General features: G+C 41.9%; 1 protein-coding gene across 2 annotated transcripts; it reads left to right on the plus strand.

Annotated features, from left to right (window-relative positions):
* Positions 1-1,007: 1,007 nt before the first annotated feature.
* wipi1 (WD repeat domain, phosphoinositide interacting 1) lies at positions 1,008-17,437 on the plus strand. 2 transcript variants are annotated; one of them, XM_066642238.1, is made up of 14 exons: positions 1,008-1,144; positions 1,756-1,932; positions 5,909-5,991; positions 6,970-7,139; positions 8,504-8,600; positions 8,689-8,786; positions 9,567-9,659; positions 9,749-9,819; positions 10,260-10,367; positions 10,964-11,128; positions 11,238-11,345; positions 11,670-11,791; positions 12,026-12,126; positions 16,896-17,437. In XM_066642238.1, the coding sequence occupies exons 2-14, from the start codon at positions 1,859-1,861 to the stop codon at positions 16,944-16,946; spliced, it is 1,341 nt and encodes a 446-aa protein (XP_066498335.1). In that variant the 5' UTR covers positions 1,008-1,144; positions 1,756-1,858; the 3' UTR covers positions 16,947-17,437. The 2 variants fall into 2 exon arrangements, with proteins under 2 accessions (XP_066498335.1, XP_066498336.1); XM_066642239.1 differs by having other exon boundaries at positions 6,973-7,139.
* The last annotated feature ends 5,492 nt before the right edge of the window (positions 17,438-22,929 follow it).

A 22,929-nucleotide genomic window follows, 5' to 3' on the forward strand; every position in this document is an offset into this window, starting at 1 on the left:
AATTTAAATTATTATTTGAACGGCTTTTGAGGACATTGTGTTATAATAACAATGATAATTCTATTTATTTATATGACATTTTATATAGCATAAATGTACTGAGCTCATTTTAAACAGAAACATTTAGCTCACTGAGCTACAAATCAGACAATAAAACAATAAAAACAAGATTAAACAGACAAATTCATAAATCCTCTGTTGGGTCCTGGTGGATCCAGTGTTACACACTCACCCAGCCACTCACATTTACACCTGTGGACAGTGTCACACACTCACCTAGTCACTCACACACTCAAAATGAAAAATTCAAAATATATCCAGTTCAGCCTACCTGGTGGGTCCAGTGTCACACACTCACCCAGTCACTCACATTCACACATGTGGACAGTGTCACACACTCACCCAGTCACTCACATTCACACCTGTGGACAGTGTCACACACTTTCCCAGTCACTCACACACTCACCCAGTCACCCACACTCACACCTGTGGACAGTGTCACACACTCACCTAGTCACTCACACACTCAAAATGAAAAATTCATCATGAAAAATTAATGATGAATGGACCAATAGAAATGCTTCAAAATGACTCTGAAAAAATGTTTTACAGTGAATTCCATTAAAAGGTAAGAAGGTTTTTTCCTTATCCTGTAAAGTTACTATTTTGGGAGATACATGGCTTTCTTTGGACAGCGACTATATACATTTTGAAGCTACATTTCTGTTTATTTTATTGTCTGTTGTTTATTGTGTTTTTATGTTTGGGCTCAGTGTCTATTTTGGTGCCCCTAATTCTCACTACACAGCAAGCCCAAATACTGCCTTGTGCCCTTTTGAGTGCACTCAGTATAGACCATTAGGCAGTATGGCTATGTCTCAATACCAGTCTGTGGTCTCGCCTCATTGGGTTTAATTTATTTCATTAACATGATGAATGTTTGATTATATGTATCTGAGGTTTATAAACTACTGTTCCCAAGCTCCTCTGGGAATTTGTGTTTGCGACACATTCCCCTGTTGAGTTCTGATTGGTTACCGGTCCATACGAGGGTGTGGTCTGTCGGAATGCGGGTGTGAAATGAAGTTCTGAGTGCTATCAGCTGGGTTTGTTTTTGCTCCGTTTGGATCCGCTTCTTTCGCCGGTACACAGATCCTAAACCTCTTAAACTCGCACAAATAAGACATAACATCTCATATAAGATATTTCTAAGAACTTGGACGCACATTTTCTGGAATTCGGGATCTTGTTTTAGCTTTCTTTCCTTTTTTCTTTCATCTGAGGCTGATGTATTTGCCAGCTTTCCCGTTACTGTCCTTCGTTCCACCTTAAATTGTGCAGCAGTTTGCAGTCTGGCGCCCCATTTGTGGAGTTTCTCGTTTTGAAATTTCAGTTCTACCTGAAATGTTGCGATACTTAACCTTACATTCATTCCGGCGCTTAATTCATCCGATTCCGTTTGGAATTTTCCGTTCCACCTTAAGTTCTGCAGCTGTTTCCTTAGACTTACAACCGCGCCTCAGGCTACGGCTGTAACCACTGCAGGAAAATTTAAGGTGGAACGGAAAATTCCAGTGCAGCAAGCGAGCTGCCAAGATGTACATGCAAATTGCTGCACCATTTAAGGTGGAACGAAAATTTTAAATGAGAAACTTTCCGAGTGAGGAGCCAGAAAAAAACTGTTGTACTGTTTAAGGTGGAGCGTAGAGTTCGATGAAAAGCTGAGCTTCGTGTCTCCTTTTTTTCCCCTCACAGTGAACCCAGGGCACCCCCGCGTTATTTCAGAGAACTGCAGACGCCCAAGGGGCTTCGGTCCGCGGCCGAGGGAGCGGGGAAGGCCGCAGTCTGTGGCCGGAGGATGGAGGGGGAGCAGGGTGCTGGTGGGGCTCCGAGGCCCGGACTCTGTTGTGCCTCCTTTAACCAGGACTCCACGTAAGCGTCAACACACACACACTTGCATCATATCAGTTTAAAGCAGCAGTAAGTCATTTTTAACACAATAACGCTGCTTACTAATACTGAAGTACATATGAAAGTGATTATTATTTGCACATTTTATTCTTAATTTATATATTTGAAAAATTTCAAAACAACTGTTTTGTAGTCCTTAGTGAACAAGTTTATGCTCCATAAAGCAGGATTTCTTAGTTAGCCAGATAACTTAAGCCCAAATTTATGCCTGTCCGGGACATTGAAGATAAAGAATCACTGGAGTATTGCCTGGTTCCTTAAAGAAACCATAGGCAGTATTTTTACCTTTAAATTTCCGGTTCAATATCATCGTGATGCTCCACTGAGCTGTAATAGGGAAACTAGAGCCTATGTCATTGCTACTTCGGGCTCAGTACTGCAGAAGCTGCAGTATATAACTTTTGAATGAGGGTAGGAAATCACTCCTCGCCCCCTGCTATCCTTCCCTGGATTTCAGGACATCGGGGAGAGGAGTGGAAAGTAAGGTGAAAAACCAGGAGGTGGTCATAATGTAATATCTGATCAGTTTACTCCTCAGAGCAGTGTTGTCCCATTGAGGCCAATGTGATTATAATCTGTTCAGTAAATAATCAATTCTGTAAATAATCTGTTCAGTAAAAGAATAATAGCTGTGTATCTTAGGCTCAGTGTAAGGATTTACGAGGTTGTTCAGGTGTTTGCAGTATGTTTTATATAAGACACTTCATGGTTTTATGTGGGTTCTTTTATATATATATATATAAAGTTTATGTAAAATTTTATGTGAAGCTGGATTCATTATTATATGTTAAATGGGACATATTATGCAAAACTCACTTTTTGCTTTTTGCATGCCCTTTTATTTCCAGTTGGGTGGTCTCAAGTATATATATAACTATAAACACTTCAAGTGCAAAAAAAAAAAAAAAACATCTGTTTTCTGTGAATCAGCTGAAAGAGTTTGGTGTCAGGAATAATATGCTTCTATGAGCCGTTTCGATGGCTCCCTTGTGACATCATAATAAGGAAATTTGCATAGAAGCACCCTGGCACCACTCCTTATGAACTTCATCAACATGTTTTATAGACCTACATTAACTTGTTTTAAAAGAGGTATAATATATTTTAAGTATAATTTAAGCTTGTGCCTGGTTGTAGACACAGTGTGTGTAGAAAGACGTCATAGAAAGACGTGGACAGTAACGTAGAGCAGCAGAGCAGCTGCATATAAGCGCACCGTAAGGTCAGAATGCTCAAGGTGAAGAGTTGTCTGGAGTGGTATAAAGCCCCCCAATGCTGGTCTGTGGAGCAGTGGAACTGTGTTCTCTGGAGTGAGCTGTGACCACGTCTGTTGTGTGTTTGTGCTTATGAGCAGTTTGTATCAGTCTTATTGACCGTTTCGCAGGATATTGATGAGGCGATCCACATGCGTTTATGTATTCCTTTCTGTTTATCCATGGCTCTGGTTCTCTGCGCTGGGAGGAAAGGACATTGTTGTAGTCTTTATTTTTGAGGAACTAGTTCCCAGCCCACACTGCTGGAGTGTGAATGGAGAGAATAAAAACATGTTGTGTTTGCGAAAGAAAAACACTGTCAGGCCCCCTCCACAGGGATCAAGAATATTTTTAAAAACTGAGATTTTTCTTTCAATTTTTGAAAATGTCCTTGTCCAGACAAGTATGAAAACGACTGCATTCTCACGCCAGTCCAGTAGGGAGCCATAATAGCTCTTAAAGAGAGACTTTAGAAAAAACTACAACGCTTGAGAGAAACACAGGTTTAATCCCAAATCACTCCATGCTCCCTCTGTAGTGCACTACACACTTCCTGAAATGACTGAATCTAGATCAGTCAGTGCAGTATATATTTCTAACACACATCGTTTCTATTTATTCATCTGTGTGAATCTGAACTCTGGTGCTGTCTGTGTGTGTACAGTGTAGTTTATGACTGATGTAGTTCACTGTAGAGGGAGTGAGGAGCTGTGTGTACAGTGTAGTTTATGACTGATGTAGTTCTATCTATCGTTACACTTATATAGCGCCTTTATAGATACCTAAGGACACTTTACAATCCACACTGCTCAGAATGCTCAGAACACTCAATTCACACACATACTGGCGAGTAGCAGCAGTCAAACGCACACAGTGTACTCTCAACCAGGAACGACCGTTCACCTGGAGGACTGCATCAGGCACTAGGATTTCACCCAGGACAGAGCGCCAATCCATATCTGGGCACACACACATTCAATCACACACCAGGACAGTTATTAGAGAAGCCAATTCACCTACCCTCCATGTTTTTGCACTGTGGGAGGAAACCGGAGACCGTGGAGGAAACCCACGCAGACACTGGGAGAACATGGAAACTCCACCCAGATGGGACTTGAACCCAAGATCCCAGCGAATGTGCTAACCACTAAGCCACGGTGCCTATAGTTCACTGTAGAGGGAGTGAGGAGCTGTGTGTGTACAGTGTAGTTTATGACTGATGTAATCCACTGAAACTACATTAAACTGAGACAATACAATGGGATCATAGACTTTAAAGGAGGAAATACTGACATCTGTGGGTTTCTTTGAGCGCTGCTCAGCGTCTCGCCATTGATTCACAAGGCATCAAACCCTCCGTTTGGACCTGACTCCGTTTTAAACAAGAAGTGAAACACCCACCTGTAGGCAAAATAGAAGGGCAGGGCTAGGGGATGAAATGAGATTCAACTTGATCAGTTTTCTACCTTTTCACAAACTGTTTGTTCTGGGGCTGAGAGATACCAGCTGTACAGGATAAGGACAGTAACTTTTACTGAGGTAACAGGCTTAAAATTTGTTTCCCAAAAGACTGACGGCTTTTATCTGTGTAAATTTTTTGACTCCGCCCTAAACACAGTGGGGTGGAGCAACAGCTTCCAATCCACTGCAGTAACACACTGTTTACACCATCACACTCCTCCATCATATTATTCGAGTGTCTTCAACCAATCAGCACGCTCCGTTTACTCCACTGTTTGGTCAGTAGGGGGCGCAATGCACTCCCCTCTCCTCCTCAAACATTGTCATTGGCTCACAGGCCGTTGAAATTCAATTTTAATTGGCTGACAACTGAAACATCTGCATGAATGAGGGTGTGGTTCATGTAAATTATATGTGAATGAGGCCTGGTAGGCTGGCGCTGGAGTTGTCAGCTGTGTGGATGGGGGAAGTGAAGGTTTTGAAACTTGTTTATATACCACATCAGAACCATTTTTCCATGGTATGGGCTCTTTACGCTATGAAGGACGGGGCTGTACAGGTCCTGACATGAACAGCTGTGTCCAGAGGCAAAAGAACATCTACAGAACTAATGTGGGCTTTAACTGTTTAAACTTTTTAAATCTTAAATATTCACACATCAGCTGATGGCTGCAGACACCCATTCCTTGATCCTTAAAGATAGTAATAACTCTGTTATGTTTGAATTGTTGATTTATTGTGGTTATTTATTAAAACAATTCTACACGTAGTGTTCTCATTTTTGAGCAGAAAATAAGTGTGTGAATGATTGAATTGATACTGTATGGCATATTACTAATGAGAGTTGTATGCGGTATAGTACATGGCCTGTGTGTACTTGTAAAACATTGCAAGCGAGCATTGTGTCTGTCAAAATATCGTTGCTGATGACTCTGAATTAAATATTTTACATTGACTTTCACTAAAAGTTAAGTTTTTTTTCCCTCTCCTGTAAAGATGCTATATTCGAAATATGTGTTTTTCTTTGGACAGTGATAATAAACTTTATTACCATAAAATAAACCAGTAAGTATTTATTACATACCATAAGATATAAGTAAGTATTATATGATAAGAGATATTGTTAAATATAATATATATATATATATATATATATATATATATATATATATATATATATATATATATATATATAACTATGGATATTTTTAATTTCTGTTCAGGTCTTTGGCCGTGGGGACGAGGGCTGGCTACAGACTGTTCTCAGTGACCGCAGTGGACAGGCTGGAGTGTATCCACGAGAGCGGTGAGGTGTTTTATCGTTTTGAAATCAGTGTTTTGGGGTGAGCACATGGTAGCACTATAGAACACTGCTCCAGGGTCCTAGGTTCATTCTTGTGGGAGTAAACTGGAGCATCTGAAGGAAACTCATACAAACACAGAGCGGACAGAGCACATTCCTCACTAACAGTGACCTCAGGCGGGGATCGTCCTCAGGACCCCGGATCTGCGTTTTTCCTCCCGTCCACATGAGAGCAGAGACAACGGCTCGAAAACCGAACTTTTCTGAAACACCGACGTGTCACAGCGTGTCTGTCTCTGTTTGAAACTTGCACAGCTCCTCACTCCCTCTACAGTGAATTACATCAATCATACACTACACTGTACACACACAGACAGCACTAGAGTTCATATTCACACAGATGAATAAAGAGAAATGGTGTCTTAGAAATATATACTGCACTGTTAAGATCTAGATTCAGTTATTTCAGGACGTGTGTAGTGCACTACAGAGGGAGGATGGACAGATTTGGGACAAAACCAAAGTTTCTCTCAGGGTTTGTGGTGTTTTGATGTTTGTATTTAAGCGGTACTATGGCCCCCTACTGAACTGGTCTGAGAATGCAACCATTTGTCTGAAAGGGGATATTTTCTAAAAATGGAGAGAGGAAATGTTTAAAATCAGTTTTAAATTAAAACTGATTTGAGCAGACAGGGCCAGAGACACCACCTTTCTCTGAAATTAATAAAATCTGAAATAATTACATGAAACAGTTTTTGGTGAAAGGTTATACCCTATTCCAAATTCTTTATGTCTTCTGTGATGTACCATAGTCTGGTATCTAAACATCTTCTACAAGTGTTCTTCAAGCTGTATCTGATCAGAGCAGAGGTCAAGAGCACACACTTTAAATTCCTGTTTGTTTTTGGGTGTGTGATTATTTGTAAGGGTTTGTTTTTATGGTAATGTAACTGTTCTGTGTGTGTGTGGTATTTGTGTCAGCAGAAAGCCCGGATGTGTACATTGTGGAGCGGCTGTTCTCCAGTAGCCTGGTTGTGGTGGTGAGCCAAGCCATGCCTCGCCGGATGAACGTCTATCACTTTAAAAAAGGAACTGAAATCTGTAACTACAGCTACTCCAACACCATCCTTGCCGTACGCCTCAACAGACAGGTACATGCCAGACATGCACCAGGCTTTAAAATTCAAGCAACTAGTACAGTTTTCGCTGTGGAATGCATAGCTGCGTCCCAATGCCACACTTTAATTCTACCTAGTGTTCGAGTGTGTAAGGTGTAGAATGTGTGTTACATGTGTGATAGTTGAGTGTAGTAAAAAATCCACAGTGCACACTTAGACCCAGTGGATTTTTGAGGATGGTCAGGATGGACATTGTCCCACAGTCCAGCGGTAACCTCTGTCCCAAATATTGCCCTGCTCACTTAAGGCATTTCACAGATTATTGAACTAACACTACTACATTAAGACAGTTCACTAAATGTCAGACAGGGGACATGAAGTTTGAATATTAATGTTTTTATTATTTTACATATGGTGCACTGTTTTAGTGCAGAAACCATTATTTTATGACATACACTGTGCACTACGCAGTGTGGAGGGAGATTTGAGTTTCAGCCTTTGGTAAAAAATGGCAGACTGCATTTCAGCTGCAGCTTGGTCTGGCATGTGTTGTCTCAGCAACAGTTCATCACGTCCTTTTAGTAAGAAACCGTGTATTATGTATTTTGTGTACTAGCCTCACACACTCAGACTACTAGGATTAGTACATATTATATTTTGTGTAGTATTATGGACAATTTATGCTTTTGTACAGACTTGACGCAGAGCATATGTCACAGCCTGAGCAAGAGCCCTAGTCTCGTGTGTGTTTATACTTGTGTACTGATGAGTGTCGCTCTGCAATTGCACCGTCACACCACTAGGGCTGAATCTCAAACATCTTGCTCTACACACTGTAGTACACAATGTAGTGGTGTAGTAGTATTACTTTTATAAGTCTTTAAAGTGCACTCTGTAGGGAGTAGGGTGCTATTTGGCACAGAGCAGAGTTTACATCAGGCGGCAGAAAAGTACAAAGCGGTATGTTTTCCCGTGCGGCCCCACTTCTCGTTTCGAGAATTTATTAGGAGGCGTCTGTATTTTTCATTTGTTTAACCTTTTTATTTGTTCCGTGATGTCCAAACCCTGTGTGATGAAATATCTCGCCATGACTTTTCTGCTGTCTGCGTCTCTACGTGTGGAGAGGGGTTAATACTTCTGCATCAAAACAATCCCTGTTACTGTGGTGTGCGTTGACGTGTTGTGTAGTTAGGTTTCTGGAGGGGTGCGTCTCAGGCTACACAGCATCGACACATTGCCTACGACTCAGGTTAGATGCAGAAGCATAAATTTGGCTTTATGGTATGGTACACAGATGGGACGTTGCCCATGCCTTCATCTGTAGCTGTTTGCCTCAGCTCTGCTCTGAGAGACAAGGCTGAAGAGCTGTGTTTGTGTTTGTCTGTGTTCTGCTGCAGAGGCTGGTGGTTTGTCTGGAGGAATCCATTTACATTCACAATATAAAAGACATGAAGCTCCTAAAAACACTTCTGAACACACCACCGAACCCCTCAGGTGCGTCAGAGGTGTGTGTGTGTGTGTGTGTGTGTGTGTGTGTGTGAATTCTGACAGAGCTACAGTTTACATGCTGTCGTTTCTACAGGTCTCTGTGCTCTCTCTATAAATCATTCCAACTCATACCTGGCGTACCCTGGCAGTGCCACCATCGGAGAAATCATCGTCTACGACGCCAACAACCTGGTAACAACAACTTACAAATACCTCACGAGAATCTCCCTAATGTCTCACTAACTCCTCACCTGTGCTGCTCTAATTCCTCACAAATACCCGTTATGTCTCTTCTCTAACTTCTCACTAATGCCTGGCTAATAGAGCGTGAATACATGCATTCAACCCACTGCAGATAGAAAATAAATAAATAAAAAACACAGAGTCAAACCTACATGGAATTTCTTAGAGTTGCTCGATTATTTTGGTCAGTGCTGATGATATGATATGTATACATACAAAGTAACCTCGTGCATTTATTTTAACTTTAACAAAAAGTGTTTTTAACAGTGGATTTCCTTTAAATGTAATTCATTTGAAAAAATTTAACAAAAAAAATCATAAGTTTTATAATTAGCAACCTCAAGACGACACGAGTATCACAGCAAAACAGAATACTGCCATATTATCACTATTTCTGTGATAATCCTATTTTTTTATTATTTTAAATCAAGAGTAATAGAAATAAAACTGGCGTCATCTCCCAGCCCTGAGTATAGATGTGATATGAGTTTTTGGAGCACAACTGATAGAGCTGTTTGGAAATGGTCTGCTGTGTGTTCCTCAGGATCGCGCACAAATTACAGGAAGGAAATACAAGAAAATGTGAAATGTCCTTTTAATGTGGCCTAATGTTCTTTTCTTATCAGTGTGGTCAGTGTAAACATACCTGCTGTGTGCGAGGTTAGTGAGGATAGTTACTGTGGGTGTGTGTGTGAAAGGGTTAATATTAAGTTTTCTATTCTCTCTCAGAGCACCGTCACCATGATTCCCGCTCACGACAGTCCTCTCGCCGCCATCACCTTCAATGCCTCGGGAAGCAAACTCGCCAGCGCCTCTGAGAGAGTAAATACACAGTTATCTCTCTCTCTCTCTTTCTTTCTCTCTCTCTCTCTCTCTCACACACTCATATTAGAGTCCTCTGTGTTTTTCAGGGCACTGTTATCAGAGTTTTCTCCATTCCAGAAGGTCTTCGCCTCTTTGAGTTTCGCAGAGGAATGAAGAGGTTTGAATCACACACACTTTCACACACACATTAAAACAAAAACAAGTTATAGACAAACATTGGGAATAAAAGACATTCAGATCACAGAAATCACCCATTCTTCAGTAGTGGGGGGGTCATGTCCATGTGCAATTCTGGGTCTAATCTGGACTTCTCAAGAATAGACATGGGAACAAACAAATCAGAAATCACTCTTATTATGCCCTGTAGTAAACAAACATTGTACAAATAAACTGAAACATAATTCCAGGCAGCCAATCAGGGTTGAGCATATATACATACAAGAGTGTTTTTATTGACATAGGGGCTGAAAAATCAAGTAACAATTAACGTATCAATATAATTTTTTCAATAATGTATAGGGCAATTCATATGGTGTAATCTGACCAATAGGAGTACAGCTGTGTGGTGATTGTGTGTGTGTGTGTGTGTTTCTGCAGGTATGTGAACATAAGCTCCTTGTCCTTTAGCCCTGATGCTCAGTTCCTCTGTGCTTCCAGCAACACGGAGACCGTGCACATCTTTAAATTAGAGCAGCATGGTCCAGGGTAAGAGGGAATACACGCACATGCGTGCAATAACAAACAAACATACACACACACATATATACACACACACACACACACAGAGGTTTTGTGCAAAACTTCTACCTCTTTTCACATTTTGAACGGTGGCTGTGTCTAATTACTGACTGAGCTCCATTGCTCCCTGTTTCCTATGTGGGCAGTGGTATAGATCATCAACATTTTAACCCAAATCACACTTGTATTATGTTTTATTCACATTTTATAAGGATTAATCAGTAATCAGGGGTGACACAGTGGCGTAGCAGGTAGTCTCTCTATTACTGCTCCAGGGTCCTGGAGGTTGTGGGTTCGGATCCCACTCCGGGTGGCTGTCTGTGAGGAGTGTAGTGTGTTCTCCCCGTGTCCGTATGGGTTTCCTCCGGGTGCTCGGGTTTCCTCCCACGCTCCAAAAACACGATATCGATAGTGACGATATTCACTTAGAAAATCTTAGTTTAAACTTAGAAAATCAGTTGAACAGTCTAACAAGAAAGTGGAGAAAAGCAGATATCCTGAAAGATGTGTACACAGTTACCTTAACAAAGTGTGTGTGTGTGTGTGTATGTGTGTGAGCGTAGCGGTGAGGAGGAGAGCCCCACCTGGTCTGCTTACGTAGGGAAGATGTTTACGGCAGCGAGCAGTTATCTGCCATCTCAGGTGTCGGGGATGATGAGTCAGGATCGAGCCTTCGCCACCGTCCGTCTACACACAGCTGGACAGAGGAATGTCTGCACGCTCGCCATGTGAGTACACACACACACACACACACACACATACACACACACACAAACCTGTGTTTTTAAGACGACAGCTGTGTATTCACAGATGTTGTGTTTATTCCTGAACTCCCAGAGTCCAGAAGCTTCCTCGGCTGCTCGTGGCCTCATCGGACGGACAGCTGTTCATCTACAACATCGACCCTCAGGATGGGGGAGAGTGCACTCTGGTGCAGACACACAGGTAACGGCCCTGAGGGACAGGAGCAGAGCTGTAATCATTATCTTCACAGCACCGTCCCCCTTTCTCTTTTTCTCTTGCTTTTTGTCTGTCACATTTGTCTCACACTTTTTGTCTCTATCTCTCGCTCTCAATTTTTTACTTTTTGTCTCACTCTTCTCTCTTGTGCAGTCTTTTTCATTCTCTCTCTAATTCCTCTGCTTAAACTGCATGTATTATGTGGATAATGAAATGGGACACTCTAGAGCAGCTGCACATGAGCCTCCATGCTCACAGCTGAAGAGATGTAGATGTTTGTTAATGTGGTGTAAATGTGTTTTTCTGCAGGTTGTTTGGCTCTGACGAGGAGAGAGAAGAACCTGGAGTGTCTGAGGTTCCTGGAGCTCCTCAGTCTTATGCTGCCACAGCTGCCATACCCTCATCAGGACCTGTATCTGCAACATTAACAGGTACAGACCATACGGGAGCAGGAAACTACAAAGATACACCTCATGGGGCACTTACAGAGGTTTCATACTGCCACATTTTTTAAGAACACAAAGACCAGGTTAAACCAGCAAAACAGACATAACGAGTGTGGAGAAATAAGTGCACCGAGTAAAAACAGAGAAAACGAGAATGGAGAACTGAGCGAAAATGTTTCCAAACCATAGCTTCTGCTCCTCACTGCTGTTGTCCCACAGGTTACTCTGAGGACGGAGGGGTCAGTAAAGGAGAGGTAATTCCGGAGCACGAGTTTGCAGCGGGTCCTGTGTGTCTGGACGACGAGACCGAGTTTCCTCCAGTGAGCATTCAGAACCGCTAACCTTCACCCTTCACCCTCCATCCCTTACTCTTCACTCTTCACTGTCCAGGCCACGCCCGGGTCCCGAGGGTCGTCCCCATGACCAACACGCGCTCACTGCAGTGTGTTAAAGGAGCATTCAGTCATTTCTAACCATTATAAGACATAACAAGTGAAACTCACATGACGTGAAGAATCAAATTGGTTTGGGGAATGATTTAGAATGTGTTCAGTACAGAATCTCTAACACATTCGGACCACTAGGTGCCACTATAGTGCTGCTTCATAAGGTGAAGGTGGATCAGTGGAGGAAATGACTGATTGTGCCTTTAAGATCATCCTAAACTGTTAGAGAGGAGCTCTATCATCTTACGATGATCTTTCAGTGGTCTGTTTTACTCTCCTACAGTGCAACACACACACACACACACACACATAGCACTTCCACAAGATTTAAACACAAATTCAACACATGCTCTCTTCATATTTAGGAAGTTATAGTGTTAAAGTAATATATTTTATTTTTTGGAAGTGATGCTTTTATTCCCCTCCGGAAAATTGCAGAAATGCAGCAAAAGGTTTGTTGCTCTCTAGCAGTATCATCACCTGTTTTAAAGTTTTAAAGCATTTTTGTGTAGTGTATAATTATAATTTGAAATTCAAACATTCTCTGTTTTTTGTCATTTTACGGAAATTGTTGTGTAGCATTAACAATGACAATTATTTCATTTAAAAAAGGCCTTAAAAATGCAGTCATAATGCGCTCCCTTCTGGATCTCTGACACTGTCCCCATCTGTAAATCGTCTAAACCCACACACGCATGGACTGAACAAACCCATCACAGTCTTCTGCAGCTTTTTCCTGATGGGGCTCAGAACGAATGCAGCACCCAATAAACCCTTCACTTTTCACACTGCGTCATTTTTAGGTTATTTTCTGTTGAATAAAATGATAACTGTAATTTTTAACATGCCGCAGGTTGTTTTCCCATAAAATGACAAAAAAGCAGTTTTTGAATCTTGTTTGTGTTATGTATAATTGTAAATTAAAATTCAAAAATGCTTTAAAATTTATTTGCAGGTTTTGGGTTAAAAGCGACTCAAAAATCAAATCAAACAAGAATAAATCAAAAAGATCATTTAATATCATAATAATTCATAAAAAGCCTAATTGAAATGATTTTAAAACAAATCTCCTTCTAAAGCAGTTGTAATTTCTCAAGAGATCCTCCCACCCTCAAGAAACATCACAGAGATCTTTGTTTTCAGACTGGAGATCCTCACTCTAAAGCAAAGGAATTCAAACCTTTCAAACCCCCCACCCTTGGCACAAACTGGTCAGTATGTAAACGACCGCAGGCTCAAATCACCCCATAAGTCCAGGACTTTTATTGCATTGTTGTAATTATGCACAGGTTAAGATTTAATCCTAATGCCTGTTAGAGCTTCACATAAGTCCCAGCTCACTCTCTTCCTTTCGGTAACTATATCATTCCCAGCTCTTCTCAGGGCTCATCAGTTTAGCCTCCTGAGTGTTTTGCAAAATTAAACCCATGGCACCCACCCACCTTGGCCTCTCTGTGGACTAAGGCCTTTCCGAGCCCCACTGGCACCATGAATGCACGAGTATCTCATTAACTGGCAACAAAATAAGCTAAAATAGAAGCACATGGCGATAAAAACATCTCCTCTTTACTTCTCACACAAACAGAACACACTCTCCTGCTCTGGGGGGCTTTGTCTCCTCTCCAGGGGTCCAGCAACCCCTAAACTCCATGCTGCTACATTTCTGACCTGACAAAAGGTGACTCTTTATTATAAAAATAACATAAAATCAGCGTCACTGATTAGTGAAAAATAAAATGTCTGCTTTTGAAACTAAAAATATTTTATGCCAGTCGTTTAAATATTGTGTGCCGTCTCCTCACACCAGTGCCCCCTTGTAATTCCTTCATGGCTCACAAGGGGGTGCATCTCAGTTTGAATACCTCTGCTCTAGAGACACAGAAGAAACAGACAGGGTTACATTTATTATTTGGTTGTAGTGCCCCTTTGAACATTATGGATATATTTCAGCCCCACACGCACAAACAGGAGCATTTATAACTCATTCATTTTTCATTATACCATGAATCATAAGACTGAGACATCACACTGCCCATCACATTTAATGTAAATATATGTGATTTTGGGCAATTTCTGTTGGTCCACTCGTAACAAAATGTCCACACAGTGTAAAGGGCAGCTGATATTAAACCTAAAGACAACAAAAAGAGTTGCACAGCTTTGAGGTGACAGTGTTGATTTGTAAAACTGATATGAACTGATATTTAACACACAAAATGAAACTCACGAGAGACGGGCATCTCAGACTAATTAATTCAGTTCTATAACCAGACCAGACAGACAAGTCCATTTAACACACACTCATCATTCACCTCATCTGCATGTTGAGTGTCAAAACATTGCTCTTATTCTTATTTATTTTACTCCCCTGTTGGTAACAAACCCATAGCACATGGAAGCTTTACTCTCGCATCTCACACACATTTTTTAAGAGTGTTTTTAGCATTTTTGTTCTGCTTTTAAAATACAGATCTTAGAAAATACTATACAAACAAGCAAGGACGCAAAGTGTCATTGATGCAAAGCACAATACAGGCCTCTAGTGAAGTACTCCTTAAATCTGATTGAGTGAGAAATGGAACATGGAAATGGAGTGAAAGTGTGTGCGTGTGTGTGTGTGCGTGTGCGTGTGCGTGTGTGCGTGCGCGCGTGCGTGCGCGTGCAGTCTTGTGGACTGAGGAGTTGCTGCTGGAGGAGTAGAGGGAATAAAACACTGGTAGTGTGTTGGAGACATCTGGTTCCATTCACCAACACTGGAGCCCACAGTGAACCATTTCACAGCAAAAAAAAAAAAGCCTCCAGCGCTGTGTTTACAGGGTATTATGGGGAGATTTGTTTTTAAAACTGGTGGAATGACACTTTAAGGATTTAGTTTGCAGCCCAGTCTTATTTCCTATTTATTCTATTATTCTTATTTCTTATTTAAATCCCCAAAATATACACCTGCTAATGCCAAGCGGACTGATCTGCTATATATCTGCATTTTTGGTAAAGATACAAATCCTCAGTGCTGGAGTAGTTATCAGGCTCATGAACCCTAAACTACAGCAAACTAAGTCTAGTAATTATCAGATGTTATTGACCCTTTAAATACTTAGAGCAGTGTCTGCTGAGGCTACAGCCCTCCCTAACCCAGAGTCCAATGGTGCTTTTCTGCTGCATGGAATTGACTCTACTCGATTTTGGCATGGATTGGTTCAACTTGCTTTAGCTGGTCGCTTTTCCACTTGCACAGCTCCCCCGCAAAATGGAGCTGGTGATACCACAAATCCCTGTCTCTAACTGGAACCACAGGCTTTGAAAACCACTCAACAACATAGCGGTCAGGCACTGTTTACTCCTTGTGTATTGGTGTGACTGAACATGGCTCCATGCCCCAGTTCTCATAGATCAGTTTTCCAGCTGATGCTGTAAGTCGGATAAAGACAAATTTGAACAGTGCTGTAGCTTCAGACATTTTACAAGTGGCAAGTTTGTGTTGGAGCTGTGCATTTTGTGATTTGATTGACAGGTCTCTGGCCAATCAGAGCTGTGCAGGGTTTATACCTCACATTTAGTACGGTGGAACCTGAAAAAGAACCTGGTTCTAGGGAAGAGGGACAAGATTTGGCCAGTGGAAAGCTTGTACAATTACACCATGTTCTTTTAAAGAGGTTCAAATGCTCCTTGGATCGATGGCCAACGAAAGAATCCAGCGAGAGCTGGACGCTGCAACAAGGAAGGAACAAATTCTAGTGATCTGTCTGAACTGATGACGGAGCTGTGTTCAGTCCCAAACAACAACAAAAACACACCAATGCACCATGAGTAAACACTGTTTAATGTTACCGCCACCGTTGTTGTGGTTTCCAAAGCCCACTGTTCTCCTAAGTGACGGGGGTTAGAGACGACACCTGATACATTTGAGAGGGGAAGCTGTGGGAGTGGAAAAGTGACCAGGGACCAATCAGAAAGTAGAGTCTGTATCATGCAGTGGAAAATGCTAATTGATAAAATGCCAGTTATGCTAATAATATGAGGCATTAAAGCTAATGTTTTCAGCTGTGAATAATTGTGTCACTACCAGTTAACATTAGCCATGTTAGCCATAATTATCCATGTCAGACTTAATTAAGCTACCCCTTTACACTGGGCAACTCTTCCTTCCTCTTTTCTAGCTCACCACTTCACTAATCAGTGACCAATGTGTATCTACATATCTGTAACACACGTGTAAGAAAAACTTTCAGACACGTGTTCAATCAACTCACTGATGTCTAGATGGGTTGCGTGGGTTTATGTCTTAAAAAGTAAGTAGGGCGCCACAATATGGAAAATGCTACAGAGTAGATTCAACACAAAGCACGCGGGCTCACCTGAGGCTCGGATTGGCTGGTTACGGGCTCATTTGCATATTTCAGACCCCTGCAATATCACTATTGCAGTGCGTAAAATTTTGATAATCATACAGATACTTAAACGATATATTGTGCAGCCCTGGCTAACTAGCTGTAACTTGTGTTGGCGGTGTGCTCCCCTGGTGGCTGTGGCTTCCATTGCACCTCTACATAGCGAGCTCCTGCTGGACTATAACCATAAGTCTGTCTATAACACACCCGCAGACTAGAGGAAAAAAAATAAAGTTTTCTTCTGGTTTCTGGTAGATAAATCGGTGTCGTGACGGATCTGGGCGAGACAAAGGCAGACGTCCATGAGGGGGCGGAGCCTGTAGACGCAGCGGGACCACCCTCGGTGCATGGCCAGGAATTAATTAACTCATTTCAGGGTGCTAACATCATTAAAGAAGTGTTTTAACAGCATTAAGGAGTCGAGTGTGAGAGTGTGTTTGAGTCGGGGGGCTCTCTGGGACGTTGAAGCCCAGACCCTGAGGGGTGTGTTATATGAAAACCCGCAGGTGCATGACTGAAACATAGCCACACTTCTACTAGCTACGTACATGAAATTTGAATGAAGATGTAATACTGTAGCATCTTTTATTATTGTTATTTTATTACTTATTGTACTGTTAACATTCTCATATCCAAACAAAACAAAATGGAATTAATTTTTTATGAGTATTATGTGTACTTGATGTATTAATACCTAATACCTGTTTACATGTGCTCATCCTGGACACTAATATTACAGGATGGTTTGTTTGTATGTGCCTATGATTTTATTTGTAAGAGTATGGAGTTTTGCTGGACGACCAAATGTAAAATATATATATATATATATATATATATATATATATATATATATATATATATATATATATATATATATATATGTGTAGAAAATAGGAATGAAATTATGCAAAGCACCTCCCTGGTCTGGACTGTTTATTTCCCTTCTCTATTCCTATCTATTCTTCTTTTTTTGTCTCTTTTGTCACTTCTTTATTCCTCTCTCTGTTCTTATTAATACTCTGTTCCAACTCTAGTCTAGACCTCATGTAGCTATGAAGTGTACTACCTGCTGTAGTGGAGTAGCTGGGTGTGTAGCTGACTTGGAATCACAGGCTGGAACGCAAGAGCCCTGAACAGGCCATCACTCACTCACACACTCACCCAGTTTCTCACACCAACAAACCCACCTATGGACAATGTCTCACACTCAACACATTCACCCTGTCACACACACCCACCCAGTATCGCACACTCACCTGTGGACAGTTTCATATACTCACCCAGTCACACACACTCACACCTGTGGACAGTTTCACACACTCACCCAGTCGCGCACACACACCTGTGGACCATTTCACACACTCACCCAGTCCCTCGCACAGTCACCCAGTCACACACACTCACACCTGTGGACAGTTTCACACACTCACCCAGTCGCGCACACACACCTGTGGACCATTTCACACACTCACCCAGTCCCTCGCACAGTCACACACACTCAAACCTGTGGACCGTTTCACACACTCACACCTGTGGACCGTTTCACACACTCTCACCTGTGGACCATTTCACACATTCACCCACACACACCTGTGGACCGTTTCACACACTCACCCAGTCATACACACACCTGTGGAACGTTTCACATACTCACCCAGTGACACACACTCACGCCTGTGGTACGTTTCACACACTCACCCAGTCACACACACACACACACACACACACCTGTGGACCGTTTCACAGTCACTCCCACCTACCAACCTGTGAGTTTGGACTGTGGGAGGAGACTCACACAGACACAGGGAGAACACATCACACTCGTCACAGGCAGTTACCCGAGAAGAGGGTCCCACCCAGGACCCAGGGACCCTGCAGCACCTGTGTGCACTGCCCTGGAGTGAATTTGTTCAGGGGTAAATAGCTTACAGACCCCCCCATGCTGATGTAGAACATTAATTTAGGAAAATGAGTATTATTTTTTTACATTATTTTTTTACAAATTCCAAATATCATGTGATTAAGAGTCAGTTTGCTCTGTTGTCCCTGAATGAAACGGTTAATGATCCACAGAGTCAGTCACCAACATGGAGCAGCCACATATAAAATGGGTTTACTGCAGAATCTCTGACACATCCAGGCCACTAGGTGTCAGAGTAATGGCTTCTTCAGAATGTGAGTAAGAACCAGTTGACAGAACAACTGATTAATTATTTTAACTTCTAGCAATCCTGAGTACAGTCATAAACGGCCCTGCCCCCTCCGTTGAGTCTGTCCAATCGCAGCGTTGGGCCTGCATGTATGTGAGAGCGCAAAACAGACACAACGAGTACGGAGAAATAAGAGCACTGAGTAAGAAAGAGAACCAAGCGGAAACGGTTAAAAACCAGAGCTCCTGCTCCTCGCTCCTAACTGCTGTGTGCTCAGGGTCGGCGTGAACAGCGAGCGGCTCATTATCATTTAAAGATACATGCACTGAAAGTGGGCGTTCTCAACAGGGCTGTTTAGACAGGGGGAGAACACTGCTGTGGGGTTCTGACCAAAGTACTATTTAATTAAGAAACAGAACTGTGTTCCACTGTGGATAAAGTATTATATTATGTACCCTTTAAGGTTCTCTAGAACTAGAACACTTTGAAATGGCTGTGGAGTTCCCCTTTCAGCCACAGACTCCACCCAACAGAAGAAAATTGTAAACACTGATAGCTCTGATTTAATTATTTCCTTCTTTAAAATCTGAAGTTTTAACAGCTTTATAAAAGCAGCAGTGAAACATGGGTCAGCATTAGCTCACACTCCATAACGACCATGTGGAGCTCCTTCAGACTTCCAGAGTAAGACAAATCTAATCAGACAGAGGAACCTTAAAATTACTCCCATCAGCCATAACATTAAAACCACCCCCTTGTATCTACAGCCAGATCCACACAGCAGATGTGATGTGGTGGTGGATCATTCTCAGATCTACAGTTACACTGACGTGGTTGTGGTGTGTTAGTGTGTGTTGTGCTGGTGCAAGTGGATCAGACACAGCAGTGCTGCTGAAGTTTCACTGCTGGAGTTCCCCTCAGTGTCACTGCTGGACTGAGAATAGTCCACTGACCAAAAACGTCCAGACGACAACGTCCCGTGTCACTGATGAAGGACTAGAGGACGACCGACACACACTGTACAGCGACAGATGAGCTACTGTCTCTGACTTTACATCTACAAGGTGGACCAACGAGGGAGGAGTGCCACTGACTCAGCAAGTTTCTCTACCTATAAAACACTTCATCACTGTGTTTCCAGCTTCGCTGCTTTACCCACACAGAAAGCCAATCAGAATGAAGATCTGATCAGTAAGAGGTTTGAAACTGGAATTTCATGTTCTGAGGAGAGAATTCCCCACTATCAGTATCAAGAAACATGCCCTATCACATTTCTCCTGATAGAAGACGGATGAGTGAGGAGATTAAACAGCAAATCAACACATCACATTGCTGTGAGGCGAGATTTTCTATGTCATGGCTCTTTAAAGAGAACGTAACACCATTTCCCTCTTCTCAACAGTGGAACCCAGTTCTGTTTCTTAATGAAATGTCTGTGACCTACTTTGGTCCAAACCCCACAAGCCCCACAGCAGTGTTCTCCCCCTGTCTAAACAGCCCTGTTCAGAACACCCACTTCCAGCGCCTGTTCTTTTAAATGATAATGAGCCACTGGCTGTTCACCCCGACCCTGAGCGCACAGCAGTGACAAGCAGAAACTGTGGTTTTTAGCCGTTTTCACTCTGTTCTCTTTCTTCTCCGTTCTTATTTTCTCAGTTTTTACTCAGTGCTCTTATTTCTCCGCCCTCATTGTGTCTGTTTAGCTGTTTTTATCTTTGTCTTTGCACTCTCACATAAATGCGGGTCTAGCGCTGTGATTGACGTCAGAAGTGGAGCAGATCAAAACGGCTCATTTTATCCCGTGTTTTCTGACTTATGCAGCACACAGAAAACTGTCAGGGGTCTTATTTCACAGTGTGTGGATTGGTGGGCTCCAGATCATACACTGAACAAGGGATTTCATCATAATACATCATCTTTAGGTACAGTTCTTCTGTGTGAAGCATTCTGGGAACGAAAAAGGTGTAAATCAGAAAGCATCTGTATGTGTAAGGACGTAACATCAATCTGAATTAAATGTTCATGTCTCCGCTGTGTGCTGATGTCCCTGTTTGTGTGGATGATTCTCAGAACAGTGGGTCCTAGGGCCGAGACCTCTAACAGAACAAAGAAAACTCTCAACTACAGAACATCAACACTTTGCTGAACTCATATCCTCACTGCACTAACACCTCTCTGTTACTGGGAAAGCACTCACAGTGACTCCCACTGTCCCACTGTGTTTTAGTTCTCCCGGTCTTTTTATCTTACAGACTTTTATACGTCATGTTTTCTCTTATTTGATATTTCTTAGGTTTAATCCTGTAAATCTCTTTGAAAGAACAGAGTGTCTGGACTCTGAAATGGACAGAGGACTTCTGATAGTCTGATGATGTCATAATGCTCCAGACACCAGTTTGCTGAATATGTCATATTGGTCCTCACATACATTGTCTGATAATGTCATAATGCTCCTGACACTTTGACAGTTTGATGATGCTATACCTGCTTTGATGCCTGATGACACAAATTTTCTGATGATGTCATATTGGTCTTGACACTAATAGGCTGATTATATCATAATGGCCATATTTTTGACATTGATTGGCAACTGATCATATGCTAGTTTTGAAGCTGAATGGTGATGATGTCATAATGGTTTCAGCACTGGTTGACTCGTGATGTTATAGTGTTCTTGACTTCGATTGTTGATGTTGCCATGTTAATATTGATGCTGATTTGTTGAAGATGTCATGATTTTCTTGTATGTTTTATTGGCAGATGGTGTTATAATGTTGTTGATGCTGTTGGTTCATGATGTCATGATGGAATCTTGAACATTTTCTGCCGCTTTGCCCACTTTACATGTACGATGCCTGTTGACCCCCTGTTGATACTTTGCTTATTCTTGGGAGTTTCATTTGTCGCTTTGCTCCATTCATTTCAGAGTCAGGTTTTTTGAGCTAGTTCTGTCTGTCCTTTGATTCGTGTTGTTCAGGATTCTCCTACTCTCCAAGTGTTGACTGCTACGTTCCTCCTGCTCCATGACTCTTTTGATTCCAGCCACGTTTCATCAAGATACATAAGAGTTATTATAATAACCGGAGAACTGTAATCTCTTCACAGACTAGGACCTGCTTTTCCAAAAATATCCCTCTTTAACTGGAATCTCACACCGGGGCAGGAACAGAGTGACTGCTCACTTCCTCAGCTCTGTCCGGTCTTGGGACACTAGTCATTGTTTCCTTTTTTCTGCAGACGTCTGTGATGTGGCCTCGACTCTCTCAAACAGACTCATGTCACTTTGAAAAGGAAACATGGAGGTAAAAAAAAATGACAGTAAAAATTCCTGCCAAGAAAAACAGTGGAGCTTAACCAGATGTGTTTTTGGGTTTAGTTCTGAGCTGTTCATGGTTCTGAACACTCTACAGTGATTGCTTTGGAGCACAGAGAATATTACAGAAAGACTCTGGAGCACATAGAATATTACAGAAAGACTCTGGAGCACAGAGAATATTACAGAGAGTCTCTGGAGCACAGAGAATATTACAGAAAGACTCTGGAGCACAGTGAATATTACAGAGAGACTCAGGAATGGCCCAGTGTTATATTTCAACACCACTCTGCTCACAGGCCAAAGGCCAAAGTCTGCTGAGAAGTGTGTGCAAAAGGAGGTGATCAGTAAAAAGAAACCCTGCTCAGTCCAGATTTGGCTGGTTATTTTGGACAGAGAGTGTGTTCCATTGTAGTTTCCTCTGATCCACACTCAGTGTTTATATCCGTCATGTCTGAGGAAAACCCACCCTTTAGTGTGACCTGCTTTAAAGGCTGATGCAGATGAGCAGTGCCAGGATTAGATAAGGACTTAAGGGCCCTTGTTAATTATTTGTTGTTGTTTGTTTGTTGAAGTGAGAAATACATATCAAAGACGAAAAATACAGATCAATCCACAGCATTTCTTTTTCTTCAACTTTTCTTAAGCATATTTTTTCATTTACAAAGACCTTATACATGTACAGAAACAACCAAACAAACCAATGATAGAAGGAAGATGGGGTGGCTCTGCAGCTTGTTCCTATAACATCAACATTTCAGTTCTCATCGTTTTGATGCTTAAACAAGGTCCATTTCATCCATTTCTCCTGACATTCCTCTGCGTT

Source organism: Hoplias malabaricus, chromosome 13, assembly GCF_029633855.1.
Source record: "Hoplias malabaricus isolate fHopMal1 chromosome 13, fHopMal1.hap1, whole genome shotgun sequence".
NCBI classification, from domain to species: domain Eukaryota; kingdom Metazoa; phylum Chordata; class Actinopteri; order Characiformes; family Erythrinidae; genus Hoplias; species Hoplias malabaricus.